This window comes from Dermochelys coriacea, chromosome 15, assembly GCF_009764565.3.
Source record: "Dermochelys coriacea isolate rDerCor1 chromosome 15, rDerCor1.pri.v4, whole genome shotgun sequence".
NCBI classification, from domain to species: Eukaryota; Metazoa; Chordata; order Testudines; family Dermochelyidae; genus Dermochelys; species Dermochelys coriacea.
The window spans coordinates 10,002,136-10,019,311 of record NC_050082.1 but is presented as its reverse complement, the minus strand read 5'-3'; the positions used below and the strand labels follow the sequence as shown (position 1 = coordinate 10,019,311).

General features: G+C 44.6%; 1 protein-coding gene and 1 long non-coding RNA gene across 3 annotated transcripts in view; one reads left to right on the top strand and one right to left on the bottom strand.

Annotated features, from left to right (window-relative positions):
• Positions 1 to 2,277: 2,277 nt before the first annotated feature.
• BICDL1 (BICD family like cargo adaptor 1) overlaps positions 2,278 to 17,176 on the bottom strand; it is a 68,829-nt gene continuing 53,930 nt past the window's right edge. Inside the window, exons 9-12 of one of the 2 annotated variants that reach the window (XR_005288955.2) lie at positions 16,037 to 16,167; positions 13,515 to 13,635; positions 12,278 to 12,386; positions 4,515 to 4,653 (exon numbers count right to left, since the gene is read on the bottom strand). Coding sequence is in view for 1 of the 2 variants with exons in the window: in XM_038372677.2 (XP_038228605.1) it covers positions 4,450 to 4,653; positions 13,515 to 13,635; positions 16,037 to 16,167 (456 nt within the window). In the remaining variant the exon portion in view is untranslated. Of the gene's footprint in view, positions 4,654 to 12,277; positions 12,387 to 13,514; positions 13,636 to 16,036; positions 16,168 to 17,176 lie in introns of both variants that reach the window. The other variant, XM_038372677.2, reaches the window with a different exon arrangement.
• The window catches only part of LOC119843463, a 31,158-nt gene continuing 26,351 nt past the window's right edge, over positions 12,370 to 17,176 (top strand). Inside the window, exons 1-2 of the long non-coding RNA XR_006275861.1 lie at positions 12,370 to 12,727; positions 13,360 to 13,889. This is a non-coding gene — a long non-coding RNA (uncharacterized LOC119843463). The remainder of the gene's footprint in view (positions 12,728 to 13,359; positions 13,890 to 17,176) is intronic.

Here is a 17,176-nt window from a genome sequence, read left to right as displayed (position 1 = left end):
AGGTCTGTTTCCTCTGCTGTCCAGCGTCTGGAGCTGGGTTCTCTCCCTGGCTTGCCTCATCCTCGTTATATGTGGCGCTTTTCTGCAGGGGGTGTTTAGCAAGGAACAATGGCTGCCTTCAGTCATCTTGCTGCCCTGGGATTTTTCACTCTTTAGTGGAACTGTATATTACATCTTTCCTTATGGGTTGAAAATTGGTGATTTGCGTTTTATTCCTTCATTCCTGTCCCAAGGTAAAGCTTTGAAGAATTCACTTGCAATTACACAGGGTAGAGCTGGAGACTCCAGCAGAGTTTGGAGCTCTTTGTTAGAGGCAGGAGAGGACAAATATTAATAAAATAAGAGGCTGATTTTTTTCTCCCCACTGCAATTTTTTACATTGTGGGCCTACCTCCACTTAATGTCCCCCTTGATATTTAGTTTCTCCCCCCATGTGGACAGCGTTATGTTGATGGGAGAGCTTCTTCTGCTTCTCAGGGTGGTGGATTAACTGTGCTGATGGGAGAAATTCTCCCGTCGGTGTTGGAGCGTCTTAAGCGCTGCAACTGCGCCAATGTAGCCAAGGCTGGCTCTAGGCATCAGCCAAGGAAGAACATGCTTGGGGTGGCCCCTTTGAAGGGGCGGCATTCCGGCCGTGCTTGGGGTGGCACATTTCAAGGACCGGCCTTTTTCTTGCTTGCTTGCTTGCTTGCTTGCTTCAGTGGCTTGGTACTTGGGGCGGCAAAAAAGCTAGAGCCAGCCCTGAATGCAGCATTTTAAGTGTAGACCTTCCCTTAGTTTCCCAGGCAGCTGAAGGTGTGAATACTCAAAATAAATGGGTTACTACTGCTTCTCTGCCCTTTTCACCTGGAAGCGCACACATGGCTGAATTGCTTGAGATTGTGAGATGTACTGAGTGTGTATTCAGAGTGAGGTGGCTCTCTAGGTTCAGAGAATAACTAGGGATCAAAATCCAGAGACAGTACTGTAGAAATGATCCATTTTATTCTGAAGAGAACTATTTACAAAAGAAGCTGTGGAGCATTGTTTTTACTAAAAATATGCCTTTATAGATTTATATAATACGTATCTTATAAAAACCATACACTTATTTACATTACTGCTACGTACAAAAATTACAGCACTGTGGTATGTACATATCCATAGATACATTCTTTCTGTTTATCCCTGCTGTGTGCTTTTTCACTTTCAGTCTATGGGGACTGTCACTTCACTGTCTTACCCAGGCACATCCCTTGTACCTCTAAGCTTTTGGTTAAAACAATCTTGCTTTGCAGTGAAGTGGGAATGGTAAAGAGGGTTTGCTGGATGTCCAGAATCCACCATCAATCCTAGATAGGGTAAGGCCTACACACATCACCTGACATCCTTGTGCGTGTACTGTTGCCTGTAAGCCCACTTTATTGCTGCTCTGCACAAGTTGTGCCGTAGACTTCACTCCTCGGTTTCTTTTCTTAATGGATCATTTTCTTGAATGGTACCTTGCTGATCTAGGTGTGTGTTAAGATAGTAAAGTGCGAGTGACTTGACTTGCATCTACATTTATTTGTATTTGTTTTCTGTACTATGCTCAAGTCTCATAACAGTAGGCCCCAGCTGTAGACTTTGCTAAAGGGAGCTTCCCCCTAGCTAGCAAAAAATTTTCTTGTTTTCCCACAGAGGCAGCGAGATTGCTTTGTAATTGTCGTGCAGTTGTGTGAAATGTGCAGCCTCCATCCTTTAGCTGTGCAACTGTTGTACAAGGTGCATGTTTCATCCCTGTCATATTGCCTGGAACTGTCCCTTAAGTACTGAGGGGTGAAAATATTTTGTAGTGTTGTTTACTGCTGCAGATCCAATTCCTGGGCTGTGGTATAATCCCTGTATGCTGATGCTTGCCTGGGATACGGAATCTACTTTGCTGGGCTTCCTCCAGTTAGGGTTCTCCTGCCCAGTGACCTTTTTCAATAGGTTTGTAAGTGTCAGCTGCCCTGGGGTAGGGGGCGCTGGCATGTTCAACCCCTCATAGGCAGCAAAAGGAGCCTGGAATTAATCCATCATCACCTGTGCTGTCTTTGAATGGTGAGTGCTCAAGGACAGTTTAAGGCAGTGGTCGGCAACCTGTGGCCTGTAGGCCTCACACAGCCTGTCCGGGTAATCCGCTGGCAGGCTGTGAGACAGTTTGTTTACACTGACTGCCCGCAGCTCCCAGTGGCCGCGGTTCACCGTTCCTGGCCAATGGGAGCTGTGGGAAACAGCACGGGCCGCAGGGATGTGCTGGCCGCCACTTCCCACAGCTCCCATTGGCCCGGAACAGCGAACTGCTCCACTAAGAGGTGCGGACAGCCGTGCCTGCAGATGGTCAGTGTAAACAAACCTGTCTCGTGGCCCCCCAGTGGATTACCTGATGGGCCACCCACAGGCTGCAGGTTGCCCACCCTGGTTAAGGGACGATGAAACATTAGGACACTTAAAGAACCAGCATTAACTACGTGACACTTTGGGAACATCTTGCTGAGACATTGTACTGATGCACAAAACAGTATCTATCTGGTGTAAGGTAGTTTTGTTGCAGTTGAGCAACAGCAGCTCAGCACAAGGACAGTTTCCTCTGACCTGGTCCCTGGGTTCAGTCCTCCCAGTGTTCTGGCTGAATAGCTCCCATGCCCAATCGTCAGCTCAAAATATGCTTGCTTTCCTTTCCTAACTCTCCCAACCTTCCTACTGGAAAAAAATATGCAGAGATTAAGGACTAGCTTCTTCCTTAAACGAAGAGGGCCATGCTGTGAATTTCAGTCCGCTAGCTTAAGCAGCTGTGACCCACGTCCACTCTCCCCTCCCAGACGAACATGCAACAAAAGGCACCTTTCTATCACTGCATCTTCATTGCATAACTTAAGCCCCTTTTTTTTAGGATGGCGCGTATACACTCCCTCATGGCTATAGATTTCCCCTCCTCACCCACACACATGCTGGGTATGCAGCTTGGAGAGGACTGTAGGAGACTGGCAGTTAGGAAATGAAAAGGTGACAGCAGCATAAAACCCTTCTAGAACAGGCTGTTGCTTAAACATGCCAGCGTCAGCTTTCTCTAATGGGGAAATGCTTATTTCATTGGTGGGAAAGTAGTTTTAAAGGAAGAAGCTCTAAGTGGTAGTATATGGCCTGCAGAAGGTACCAACCCTACTAATATCTCCTACATACTGCAGGACTTCTAGCACCAAAGTGTGTGCGTATATGTAAAGTAGCAGCATGACCATACTCCTCACACCAGGCTGATCAAAGCCTTCTAACTACAAGGGGGAGGGTCTACAGCTACACTGAGCATAAGGGGATCCAACCTTCTACCATCAAGGCCGGAGTAGCAGAAAACATATACACAGGAGCTATGGGTGGCCCTGAAGATCAGCCCTATAACTAAAGCTACTGCAGCAATGCTGAACAGTGGAAGAGCTACACCTAGGACCTGATTTTCAGACACACAACAACCCATTCCTATTCAAATCCATCAATTTTAAGTGCTCAGGACTTTGAGATGGCAGGTTCTTGGAGCCCAGTCCTTATTCCCATTGAAGTGACTCAGATTTTTGGCTATTGATTTCACTAGGAAGATGCACAAGGCCTTTGGCCCGAAGGCTGAGCTTCCCCAGCCAGCCTTAAGGCTAAGGGAAAAGTTGGTACCTGAGGAGTACTGAACATTCCCAACTCCCATTCACTGCACATTGAGTTGTAGATGCTCAGCCTCTCCAATGATCAAATCCTCAATACTCAGGGGGTCTGGAACTGACCAACAGGGAGCTAGATTCACCTCTTAGCATTAGCAGATTTACAACTGCACTGAGCTGGAAGGGATCTGGATTCCTGATGCAGTATGAGTAGCTATGGAGAGCACCAGGGGGAATAAAGACTTCCAGTCATACACAGAGGACAATAAGGACTTCCCCCATAGAGTAAGCTACAGCCATGTAAACATGTTACGTTCCCAGGACCAATGCAACTACAGCCTATGTAATCTGCAGGACAGCCCAGCTGCCAGAACTGGAAATTGTATGAAGGCCACTCCTTTCCCCTACTCTTACTGTGATGTTAGTAGTCAGTCCCCTGAATTGCCTTGTCCTGGGGTTGCTTATTTCCTTCTCCAGCATGAAAAAATGAGTTTAAGACAATTGGATTATTCTTCACAGCAGAAACTGAGTGGCCTGTGTCAAAGTGCCTAAAACGTACCCTGAAGTTTATAACTTTGCTTAAGGAATAAGAAAAGTTGCTCTCAGGTGGTATCACATTGTCAAACTGCAAATCTCCAATTCATGTAAACATTTTGTTCAGGCCAGGTGGATTGTAAATAGTGCAGTCTCAAGGGTTAATTCCTTCACCCTTTGTGTTTTTTCTTTTTGATCAGATTCAGGTCCATTAGGAAGCTGGGCAGTTGCCCCCAGCTCTAAGCAGGAATAATTGGAAAGATTTCTCCTTTCAATTAATTTTCTTGAAAAAGGAAAAGAGACGGTTCCTTTCTGCCCCAATGGGCTCATCCCCCTGCTGCTCCGGCCTGAAACACGGGGGAGGGTCTTGCACACTGCTTTGCTCTGTAGCCATTGGAGAAGGAATAAGCAGGCTGCTCCATTCCTTCAGATGTTTGTCCATCAGCTGCTGGTCAATGACCCTGTGCATGTCATCCTGTAACAGAAGGGAAAAGGGATGCTCGGTCAGAAGCACAGCCAGGGTGTCAGCAGAGTTAGTCATGGACATGGCTAAATGGGATATAGAATGGCTATGATGAAAGGAGGAAGGGTGGAGGGTATAAGGACCTCATTTAGCCACACAGCATGAGCCTTCATCAGCATCGCTAGCTGCTCCTCAAACACCAGGCCATAAAGAAACGAAGTTTACCTTTTGCCCCACCGTTGTTAAAATGGAAATCAGGCCATTCACAGTTTAATGTAGTTTAAGGGGTGGCTGTTTCCCAGGGTTTTGCTGATGCCTGTGAAATGAAGCATCGCTTCCGGTACCCTTCTCCCAGGTCCCTGGCTTGTCTTTTCAGAGCTGGCTGGCTGGCATCTCCCCTCTCTCTGTCCAAAAAGCCGCACAGATGAGGCATGTGGCTGAAGCAGAGTCCAGGAGGGACAGGAGTGTAGTACTGAACCTAGAGTAGCTCTGTACTGAAGAGTAGGCAGGCCAGGTGACAGAGAGAAGGTGAGGGTGGCCAAATACATGAGAACCTCTTCAAGAGGAAACTAAGGAGGCAAGGCTTCTTTTCATAATGAAACTACTGTCATGAGTGTGCTACGGATGAATTATGTGGCATTAGTACAATTTACTGAGGAGTATTATGATGACTTTGTTTCTGATCAGTTTTCAAATAACATGGCACAGACCATCGGCAGTTGCCCGATCAGCAGGAGATTATAATTCGCCACTGGATCATCCAAACACTTTTAAAGTATAAGAAACCTTCCTTCCCCTAAGCAACTTTCACAGCATTGTAACCAACAGGATTGCCATATGCAAAAGGATTCTAGTCAACAGCTAATTCTAACATCATCCAGCAAGACATGACAACAGGGGAATCAAAGTTTAATAACCCCAAACCCAGTTCTGCTCCAATTGGCCCTAATGTTGTATGCAAGCAGGAGACCATCTTGTACATGTTTTGCAAGAAAATAGGATCAGAATTACCATCTTGTGTGAAATTTCAAGTATGTCAAATCAGCCCAAATGGACGAGGCTCCTTGCCTCTCAAGGAGGTTGCTCACCCTTGCAATGTCCATGCGGGTCAATAGAACTCGAGGCTCTGACTAGTTAAACACAGCAATACAAATACGTAGCACTTCCGATGTTCAAAGAGCTGTGCAAACACTAGTTCCTCACATAGACACCTTGCTGGAAGCAGGTGCAATCAGAATCCCCAGTTCACGGATGGGGAAATGGAGGCTGTGTGGTGATGTAACCTGCCATTCTCAGAGCAAGTATTCTGTTCGTGCCTGTCTCCTACTGCACCTCAGCTGACTCAGCCCCACATCCTTCAGAAGGTAGTTGTTAGTCTGTTCTAAATTCAAAACAAAACACACACAGCTACCCATCACTCATGGGAATGACATTCTGAAAAGCCAGGACAGTCAGGGTTGAGCTTTCACATCTGTCTTCTGTGCAACCTGCTGTGTCCAGGCATTGCCAAGGTCGAGGCCTCTTGCGTTCCGATAGCTGCACTCTCACTCCAGCCGGCTGCCTGATAGTCTTTGTCAGCAACAGGCAGAATTAGGCACCCTCACGCTAGAAGTCCTATTTCTGCGACACCTGAATTCAGGCTCTGCTGGGCTAATCCCAGAATGAGGAATAGGCACCTGGCGGCGGAGGCTGACGAACTCCTCCCCGGCTGTCAAAACCTACTGTTTAGATGAAACCCACTGAGTGGTGGGGTCTGATTATGCAGAATGACTTTCTAGCCGGCTGGCTACATAGTTGAAGAAAGATTCGGCACTAATCAGACTCAGGGTTGCATGAGTCCAGAAGATGACAATTTCCAACCCACACACATTCTATGCAGCATAACACTCTAATGGAGCTTGGTTGCTATGGACAACCATCAAATGCCAGTGGACACAGATGGCACATGCTCCATCACCCACCATCACAGCACATTCACGTGCCAGCTCTGATTTGGGATGTTTAGGCAGTTCAGGGCTCCAGAGATGTGGAACACCGTCAGTGATGCAGTGAAGGCACTGGGCTCCTTGGAATCATGTAAACAGCATGCAGACACTTATGGCGCCTTTAACTTTTACAGTGTCTTAAAATAAGCCCATTATTTACAGGATAATAGGAGGTGATGTCCCACTTTACAAGGTGATATGGTTAGTCACCAGGAGTGGGGAAATTGAATAATTTATTCTGAAGAGAGTAGCTTGTTTTCAGGAGGGAAAATACCTGCCTTTCTAACTATTCTAGTACATGTAATATAGCAATGTGCATTTTAGATTCCTTCCGACCCCAAAATATTTCCCCCTCCACCCCTTCCTAATTCTGTTTTCAGGCCAGTTTTAGAAATATAAATTAACCTAGGATGTGTCGTACTGGAACACACTGCAGTTCCAGTTTGTCCACTAGGTTGCCTCTGCCCTACGTATCTGATGGTTTAGAGACAGATGGTCAACTTCCAACAAACACAGGAAACAAACACACCTGGTCATCGGTAATGCTAGATCCTGGTGTGTGGGAGAAGGGGGAGAATCGCCCCTTGTGGCCTATTCACCTGATAGCTGGAGGTGGATGGACTGACATCCCTTGTGATGTACTTGCCCAAAGCCCAGCCTTGTTATCTGAGCTCCTTGGGAAGCAGATGCAGTGAGCTGGAGTAGCAGGAAGAGTGACAGGGTTGTTTGGGGCCTGAAGCAAGGATAGACAGAAGAGTTCATAGTTTTTTAAATCAAGACTGAAAAAAAAGGGGGCAGTGGTGGAAGAAAGTGAAGGGGGAAGGGGTCAAGCTGAACTTCATTATTCACTCCAGCAGCTTAACATCCTTTGGGCTTATACACCCAGCATTTCAAAGGGCATCTTCCCCCGTGCAGATGAGGAAGGCACTTAGCCATCTCACTGGCAGCTCTGTGTCCTCATTTAACTGTGGGAGACCATTATATATAATGCAGAGCAAAGGATAAAAATAGGGAGGCTGGATAGAGAGCCCTTTAAAAGACTGTCCCAGGAGACATTACATCTTGAGGGAGCTGACAAGACAATGAGAGGGAGGTCAGAGGTTAGAGGTTCAGGGATTTGCCCTGGCTCACACAGAGAGGCCATGTCTGAGCTGGCATTAGAACTCAGCAATCTGTGGCTCCTAGTAGTTTGCAGCAAGGGATACACAGGGATGGAGGGAGTGGAGAAACTGGGTGAAGGGAGCAGTGATGTATCAGTTTCATTCAGTAAACCAAAGTTTAAAGGGATAATTTGACAGTGTTTGTGTATTCTGATTAGCTGAGGTGGAGCCTCCATTTTTAGAGTACATTGTTACAAAGAACATGTATCGTTTTGGGCAGATGTCTATGGAGTAGACCACCGCACCAGGACAATAATATCCCACTGCTAGAGACAAGCCGTGGGGAAAGCACAAGCATTTATCAATGTTAACCATCAAACCTAGTTAGACACGCTATTATCCAAACAATCTATTCCATTGACTAGCTCTCATATACATATGATTAATGGCATTTGCCTAGTGCAGTCATGACAGTTGTTCACCACAGCATTGCTGGACAGCTGCATTTGGTTGTCTTAGAGCTCAAGAGGCTGATTCATTGCTGCCTTTCACCTGGTGGAGTCACTTACACCTGTGCAAAGTGGCTGTAACATGCTACTATAGCAGAATTCTGCTCTCCCTCCTGCCAGTGGTAACATTTCAGAGCCAGCTTGCAAGGGAGTAAAAGACTTCACATGGTGGAAGGCACCAGAGAATCAGGCCCCAGGTTTCTTTCAGCTCAGGTGTTGTGGGCTTCTACTCTACTGGGGCTTCATGCAGGTTTCCAACAGCCAGGCATGTCTTATTTAATAGTGAAAGTTAAAGGAAAGCTGTTGCAGCTCTATTTGAATAAGCAACACAAAAACCCCTTTCATCATCTAAATTTTTCCCCGTTTGCTTTTGGGGGCACCACTGCTGCTCCTTATTCAGATAATGATAGGTGCAGGTAAAATTCAGTGAAAATATCTAGTGACCCATAGTGTAAGAAATGGCATTTATTCTCACCAATCTGATATTTTCCCATGATATGTGTTCAGTGGCAGATCCTGGGTTCTCCCGTGCAGTGAAGTATGAATAAAAGACCAACTGGAATGTTTAATTCTACTAAGATCTGCTGTTTCCATACCCAAGCTGAGATGAGAATGGTTTATCCCCAGCTCTAGAAAGCTATGATATACGGCTATTTTTGTCGAAGGCCATTGGTTAAAATAGAGACTAAGAGAGCAAAAATATAATAGTTTGGACACCTCACCAGCACCACGATGCAATTATGAATTAAACACAGTTGGAGTAGAGGGAGAGTTAATTTAATTTTCTAAAAATACTTGGGGTCTTGGGGAAAAAAATCCAACACCACCCCCCCAAATACTTAAAATTCATTTATATTACATGGTTATCAGACATGAATGACTTTTTAAAAAAAAATCTACCTCTAATCTTCTTTTCTGGTTCAGTAAATAAGGAGGCTTGGCAAAAACTTACTGCAATATAGTAATATATATATTTTTTAAATGTGGAGTTCCATTTCTGATATAACCTTCTGTAGTCGGCCACATTTTGCTCCCATTAAAGTCAATGGGAGCAGGACTGGTCCCACTATATTTCTGCTGTTTGACATTATATACTATGAAATATAAAAAACAGCAAATGCCTGTTTATAAAAACTACAATTTAGCAAAGCACTACACGTGGTAACTAAGAGTGGTTGAAACATCAGTCCAAGTTCAAGTAGTAACAAGGGATGTCCATATAGCCTTATCTGCAGCCTTTGGTATCTGTTGTACTGTCATCAGTCAAAAGATAAGACTACAAATTAAAAAAAAAACCCAAATTTTTATTTCAATTACTCTTCTAGGCACTGAATGCATTTTTAGCTATTAGCAGCAAGAATTTCTAGTATGGGCATACCAGGCCCGATTCCCACTGCCTTCCATCTTTTGTAGTCACATGCATGCAGACTGGGTACAAAACATTACCCAATCAGAAATCTCCACTCACAGTGGTGGTGGCGCTTAATACTCACTTTGCACAAATTTAAATGACTGCACAATGGGAGAATGGGCTCATGGTCCTTACCAGAGGCAGGGACACCTTGAATAGTCCAGTTTTTCTATGTAGCTTTTGAAAGACTTCTGTCCACTAGTGTGGGGAGTTCAAGTTCACTTGACATAGGGCATGTCTTTAGCTTTAATGTGGCTGTGTAGTCACAGCATAGCGCTGGGAGAGAGCTCTCCCAGTGCTATAAAAAAAAAAAAAAGCGCCTCCATGAGGGACGTAGCTCCCAGCGCTGGGGCACTGTCTACCCTGGCGCTTTACAATGTGGGAACTTGCTGCACTCAGGGAGGTGTTTTTTCACACCCCAGAGTGAGAAAGTTGCAGTGCTGTAAAGTGCCAGTGTAGACAAACTCTTAGTCTTTGTGAGTTTGGGTCTGTACCTAGGGGGCTTCTCAGTTCTTGGTGAAAAGCAGTAATTTTTTGTCTCCCAGGTCAGTTGCTTTATCATCTAGAACCCATTTGATCTGTGTAAAATAAGTCTCAGTCCAGGCCTTACTGGGTAGATACTCCAGCTCTAAACCAACCATCACCTTGGCCGTTTTAGAGATGACAAGGACTGACTGGATCATGGAAACTGAACTCCCTTCAACTCTAGAGAGGATCCCTCCAGGGCAGGACTGGGGTGCACTGGCTGGGCAACGTCCAGGAGTTTGCTCTATCCAAGTCTGTGCTACCTGCTCTGTGAATAGCCAGAAGGTTTCAGGAGCTATCAATCCAGCATCCTCCACTACTAAAAACAGAGTTAAGTTAGCTACTGTGTCATCCCATCAAGGCAATTCCCTGGTAACATCCATGGAATAGGATTTTTCTTTTTAAACTAATTGTGGGATTTTTTTTAATGTATCTTCTAAATTTTGTGCATGCAATTGGAGGAGTGTGATGTGTGTTCTCAGCCTAGAGGGAGAGAAAAGCAGTTTCCCTCATTCTCAGGCTTGGTCTACACTTAAAACTTATATTGGCAGAGCTGTGTCAGTCAGGGGCATGAATGCTGACTAAACTCCCAGTGTAGCCACAGTTATGCCAACAGAAGAGTACTTCTGTGAGCACATGTAATGTTGTTTGGAGAGGTCATGTTCTTACACAGGCAGAAAAAACGCCTGTTGGTGTAAGTTGTGTCTACACTAAGGGGCTATGTCAACATTGCTATGCCAGCATAAGCTTTGTAGTGTAGACATAGCCTGAGTGGGTAATGTTATGGTTTTAAAGTTTGAGTCCTTGCCCAGCTGTCACTAACTTTGGATTGGCTTCCCAAATGACTGCCTCAATATCAGATGTGTAAGTGTTGTAGTGGCATGAAAAGCTAGTTTCTACGTTCTGATCAGGAAGAGAGAGTGCAATGCTTGCAATGGCTTTTCTTGGCAAAAGGTTTACATGCTAAGGGCCAAATTGTGCTCAGTTACACTACTGTAAGTCTCTATGAACCGGTTCTGGGTTTACTCTGGGACAACTGAGAGCAAAATTGGCCCTACGATGTAAAAAGGTTATGCTTTAAAACCCTTACCATGAAGCAATGCTTTGGTTTTACAAAACTTTTCAAAGGCTGTTTGTTCTCATTCATTATTATTCAACATAATTAACTCAGTTTTATAGGCCAAAATCATGCCTGATGTAACTCCTGAAATCAATGGAATTATACCAGGAGTTACAATAATTCTGATGATTAAAATGGTAATTACCTGCTATGTTTTCTTGTTCACAGCAGTTGTCCTAACACACATCAAACCCGTGAAGTTTTCAAAGCAGAAGGACTTCCGGATTGGACACAAATGACAACATACTCTTCAGAAAATACTATTTTCCAGACAGACTCTATTAGCTTCCCTAAAATAGGCCCGACCTTTCAATTAATTCCTCAGAAAGGAACAGCTCATCTCACCTGTTTAATAAGATTTGTGCACATGCCAAGAGACATTTGCCATTAGTTTACCAGTGCAACCTCACTTAAGTCAGTGAGTTGTGCAGATGTAAGTGAAGGTAGAATTTTACCCTTATAGATCTGTTCTTGCTCCTGTTAAAGCCAATGACAAGACTCCCACTAGCTTCAAAAAGAAAAGGAGGACTTGTGACACGTTAGAGATGAACAAATTTATTTGAGCATCAGCTTTCGTGATCTACAGCTCACTTCATCAGATGCACGAAAGCTGATGCTCAAATAAATTTGTTAGTCTCTAAGGTGACACAAGTCCTCCTTTTCTTTTTGCGGATAAAGACTAACACAGCTGCTACTCTGAAACCTGCCACTAGCTTCAGTAGATACAGAATTATACCCTAGCTTTGGAGAGGAAAACAGGTGTTAAAAGGAAACAGCTATAGGAGACAGACAGTGAATTCCAATGGGCACCTTTCACTGTGTGGAAATGATCATGGAGGACACCACGTGTAATGAAAGTAGTGAATGGAACAGAGGCTAGTGTAGTCTGTGAGGCACACTTTCCTTCAGCAGAGAATGAAACAACACTGGACTTAGATGTGATGGGAGAATGAATGAGGTGGGTGGGATGGAGTGTGGGAGCTCACCTCAAAGGCAGGAGGGGTGTACGACTAAAGCTGTTGGTACGGGAACTGAGAAAGGCCACTAGATCAGAAACCAAAGGAGCCAGATAGTAAAAAGCCCTGAGGAAGCAAACTGTAAGCAGGAGAAAAAAAAAAAAAAAGAGAAACGAAAACACAATGGAGTTGCAATAGGAGATAGGTTGCATGGAGAGGTTTCTACTGGTCAGGTTGGATAGTCAGTGCAGTCATCATTTTATGCGTTCTATAACAAGCTACAACAAATCAGGGATTGAGCAATCTCTATCTCTCTGCCTTTGTCCTTGTCTCTCCTTCCATTTGTTTGTATCTTTTTTCACACATCCCTCCCTCCATATTATTTGTCCAAATTAATAACTACTGTCTCTTATTTCTCTCAAGCGATCTCTGGCTGTGTGTGACTTTGGTACTAGTGGCTCCTGAACTGGAAGAACCTAGGTTAGCCATTTTACCTATAATTTGGAGTGGGACTGAGTTTTCACTTTTCCATCTAGCTAGATTTTCTGATGGAAAAGAAAGCATTTACATCTGTGTTCTGAAATGGTAGACCCCAAATGATCAGTAATGGCTTCCTTGCCTCTGTTCCCCATCTGAAAAGGAGGCACAGAAGACTGACTGAAGTTTTTAGAAGATATAGTCCTGCTACACGTGAGTGTCTTCAGTCAGCATGTTGTTCAGATAGTAATCTGATCTGAGATGGTCAATGTCTCTGACCTATGGACATAGGAAATCTAGAGTAAGGAACCTTTGTCCCTGTACAGCAAAACTTTTCCATATCCACATCCCAGAGACTGAGCCAGGTCACAGCTGTTAGAAAGAAGGAGCTGAGTTTTGAAAAAGAGGTGTACCTATCACCAGGGTTTTGGGCAGCTGTGAAATTAGAGTTGGTTCCTTTAGTTGTTCTATCCCCATATTAAATAGTTGTTTCTTTATATTACACTGTAACAGCCACTGTCTGCAAGGGTCCAAGTCCAGAGATCACTCCCCTGCTTTAACCCTGGGGCTCTCAGTGGCTTGTGCCCTTCACATTAGTGTTTTATTATTTGAGAAACACAATTTTTGTATTCCAGATATATTCCAGCTTTAAGTGTGACATGAGCTTACAGACAAGAATGAGTCAACCTGTGGAACTTTCACTTCCTCAACCAGTATACCCCTCGCCTTGAGCCAATGATCTGTAAGTGCTTCCCACCAATGCTTTGTACTGATGTTGGGCATCACCTACCTGCCATGCCTCCAGCTGCTGCGAGAGGTTCAGTTTCTGTTGAATAGCATCCAGCAGCTGACTGTTCAGAGACATCATGTCAATCTTGCACTTGGCTAGTTCCATTTCCACTGCATTCTTCCTGGGGGGGGGAGGAGAAGAGAGACATGGACAATCTCAGAGCACAATTCAATTTTATCTAAATTCCTGCAGGTCTTCAGAACCACCTCACCAGTGTTCACTGATCTCCATTCAGCACATTCAACAAAATCAGAATATGGAACTTGGCATCAGATCTGCCAAAGGACTCTGAATATTCAGTGGGTGACTAGCTCCAGCTTCTACTGGGACAAGGAGATGGATCCTGTAGAAGGGACCAGTTCAGTAAGCCACCAGGTGAGCAGAGCCCTTATCGTATGGAGAATACTTCTCTGTAGAGGGGGAATGGAAAATGGGACATACTCTGATAAATTGTTGTGTAGGCGTCCAGTGTTAAGACCCTGGCCCAAACAGTTTATACTTGTAAGTCTTTATTCAACCATTTCCTATGGCTCATATGCCCAAGAAATAATATAAACTGGTAGGGAATATCCTGGCTGCTAATTTTAGATGCAAGTTTGTTCTGATATTTGTATTAACTATATCTGATTCATCCGCTGCCCTGGAATAACAACTTTCCCCTGCTTTTCTGCAGAAGAGTGGTCTGAGAATTAGTTTTTATGTTATAGGCAGAGGTGGTAGCACCACCTACGCTTAATGATGCTCAACATCTCCCATTAAAACACTGTTCTCAGTTGCTTATAACTTTGCCAAATTAACTGTTCAGTCTGAAATTTTCCATGCTGGGTGTCTGCCTGAGGCAGAATTGTTTTAGGGAGTTTCAGCAAAAATGGCCTGAGATAAGAGGGAAATACATTTTGTCCATGTTAATAATATTCTTGCAACTGCCCCACTGAGACGGTCCAATACCTCCAGCCTTTGGAGCAGGGTTTTGAAGTTTGGCAGGGGATGTTACCCTGGTGCTTGGGATGTGCCTTTTGCTGTTCTTTATATCTGTATGTGCAAGCACAAACACTCTCACCTAAAGCACCATCCCACCCTTCCCTTGTCTGCAAATCAGCCACAGTTACTGTACACCCTCTCTCCAGTAATATCTCTCACACCCAGTTCCACACACCATAAATATTAATGGCTTGTCCCATATGAACTACTAGGGTCACCTGAACAGCAAAAAATCTGCAGATCTCCAGTGAAAGGCCCCAGGTCTGAGTATTTCAGAAAAATATGCTTCTATTGTAAAACAGCCCATCACTGCTAGATATTAACAGTAGAATTTATGCATCCCCCAAGTGGCATAGTTGCCATAGAGACAGCAGAACTGGCAACCCAGTCTGCTATTAAATGTCAAAGCAAGCTTTTTGCACCAATCAGCAGCAGGGATATTCCCTACTTCTGCCAACAGATGGCGCTGTTACAATGGCATTCTGAAGGGATTTGGTATCTTTTGGGACATTGTAAAAACCACTTGACAGATCGTATAGTTTAAAAAACAAAATGAGCCATTCTGTATGCTTGCTTATCTCCCTTCCCTCCTCATATACATGCATGATTTTATGTGCTTTTCTCCTCTTGCCAACCCAGCAAGGAGTAGGTATTGCTGTAAGGAAGTGGGCTGCATTGTGTTCTATCTTGTCTCACTTCACCGGAGGTTAGAGAGTCTCCTCTAATCTAGAGTAAGCAGAATACAAGTGCTTTTCCCTTCTCTCCCTTCCTCCAGAGCCTGGTGTTCTGAACTTCATGTTCTTCCCTCAGGCTGCCTTAAAACTGAGCCGGCAAAGATGGGGCGGGAAGGGGCAGACTGGGGAGGTAAAAAAAAAAAAAAATGAAAAAACGTGGCATAGAAGACTGGATCAAAGTCATGGGAGGGGAAGGACAGCAGGATGCAGTAACATGATTGCACAGAGAAAGTAAAGTAGGAGAAACGGAGAGCAGAGAGGAGGTGGAGCACAGAGGCTAAGGGCAGAGGAACAGGATAGAGGAGAAGCATAACTGAAGGACCAGAGGATTGCAGTAACAGATTCACAGAGGCACCAGAGCAAAATGGAAGAGCTATGGAACAGGTTAGAGAAGGTGCAGTAGCAGAGATACACAGAGGAACTGGAAGGGAGGCTGGAAGAGAATAGGAGGAGGAGGAGGAAGAGGAAGGGACCAGTTCCAATATTTGTATTCCCTTCCCAAATGGGGCAAGCCATCTCTTGGCTTGATGAAAAGATCTGTCCCCCAAGTTGATAAAAATAGAATTGATGGAGTTTCTTTTAAATGAGAGCAGAACTGCTGGTTCCAGGAACTTCCCAGGATCAGAACCCCTGTCACAGGCACTTAGCAGGACTCCTCAGCACTCAGAAGTGGGAAGATCTACCACTTTACTGGCAGCAGCCTGGCAACAAAGCTGCCCCCAAAGTGTCTGCTTTGAACAAACTGGTGGGTAAATTCTGAGACCACAACCCGAACCCTTCTCTGTTCTTTGATAGAATTCTAGTTACTTGGCAATGGCCTCATCTCGATCCCTGATGGCCTTCAGAAGCTGTTCATTTGTCTCCTTATCTTCAGCTGACCCTCGGAGCCTGTCCCTTTCCTCTTTCAGTGCAGTCATCTCCACACTCAGCAGCGTCACCTGTGAGGAACAGGAAGAGCACTGTCAAACATTTCTCCTCCTAGGGTAATAATTAGTACGGGTGGAAGGCGCCTGACTGGCAGCCTTGAAGAGAGAAGTCCTCTCATCACAGAGCAGTTAGCATAAGTGGTAACTGGCCTCCACTGGACATGTGCCTCAGCTCTGATCTGAATGAACCACCTTGTAAGGGTGAGAGTTTCCAATCTCCGGGCCCATCAAACCTTTGCCTTTACAGAGGCTGCCAACAATAGTGATAACTGAAGTGGTGGCTCCTACCTGAAAGGCCTATGCGTTGCCAACTCACTTGACATGGGCCACCAAACGCCATCAGATGGCAATGACTCCACTCCATTACATTTAATGATCACCATGGATAATGTTAAAGGCCATTTTAAATGCTCCAATGCAGCCCCTATGATCCACCATAAAGGAGATGGGTTGTGATCCCGCTATCTCAGCTGCATTACAGCCACTGAAGGTTCACTATCGAAATGTTACTTCCTCACCAAGGGACTCCTTTATTGATCCAATGTCCTTTCAGCTGGCACTCTAGTCTCTGATCTTTCCTTGACATCACTTGGATTCATATATTTTCAAGTGCCCCCCGCCCCTCCGCAATAAGATTAAAAAGTAATAAAAAAAAACATTTTCCTGACTGTCTTTTCTTTAGAAGCAGTGAGCAGTTAAAAACAAACCTATACAAGAGTGATGATGCGAAAAAGGCCACTCAGCTCTAAGGAAGGAGTTACTGGCACTCATCAGAACTTTAAATAGACTTTAAAATATATGTAAAATATTTAATAATCTGAGAATCTATTTACCCTTTATTCCAGTCCAAAGTGAATTAACAGTGTATGAAATCACAAGGGACTATTGCAGCTCTGCAATCTTCCATAGGCATTTAGTTTCTTGGTCCGCTGTATGCAGGAATTCCATTACCAACATACTGCACTACCGCCTTGGAAATCTTTCTGAGATGCAACAAACTACCCTTTTCTAAACCAGCGAA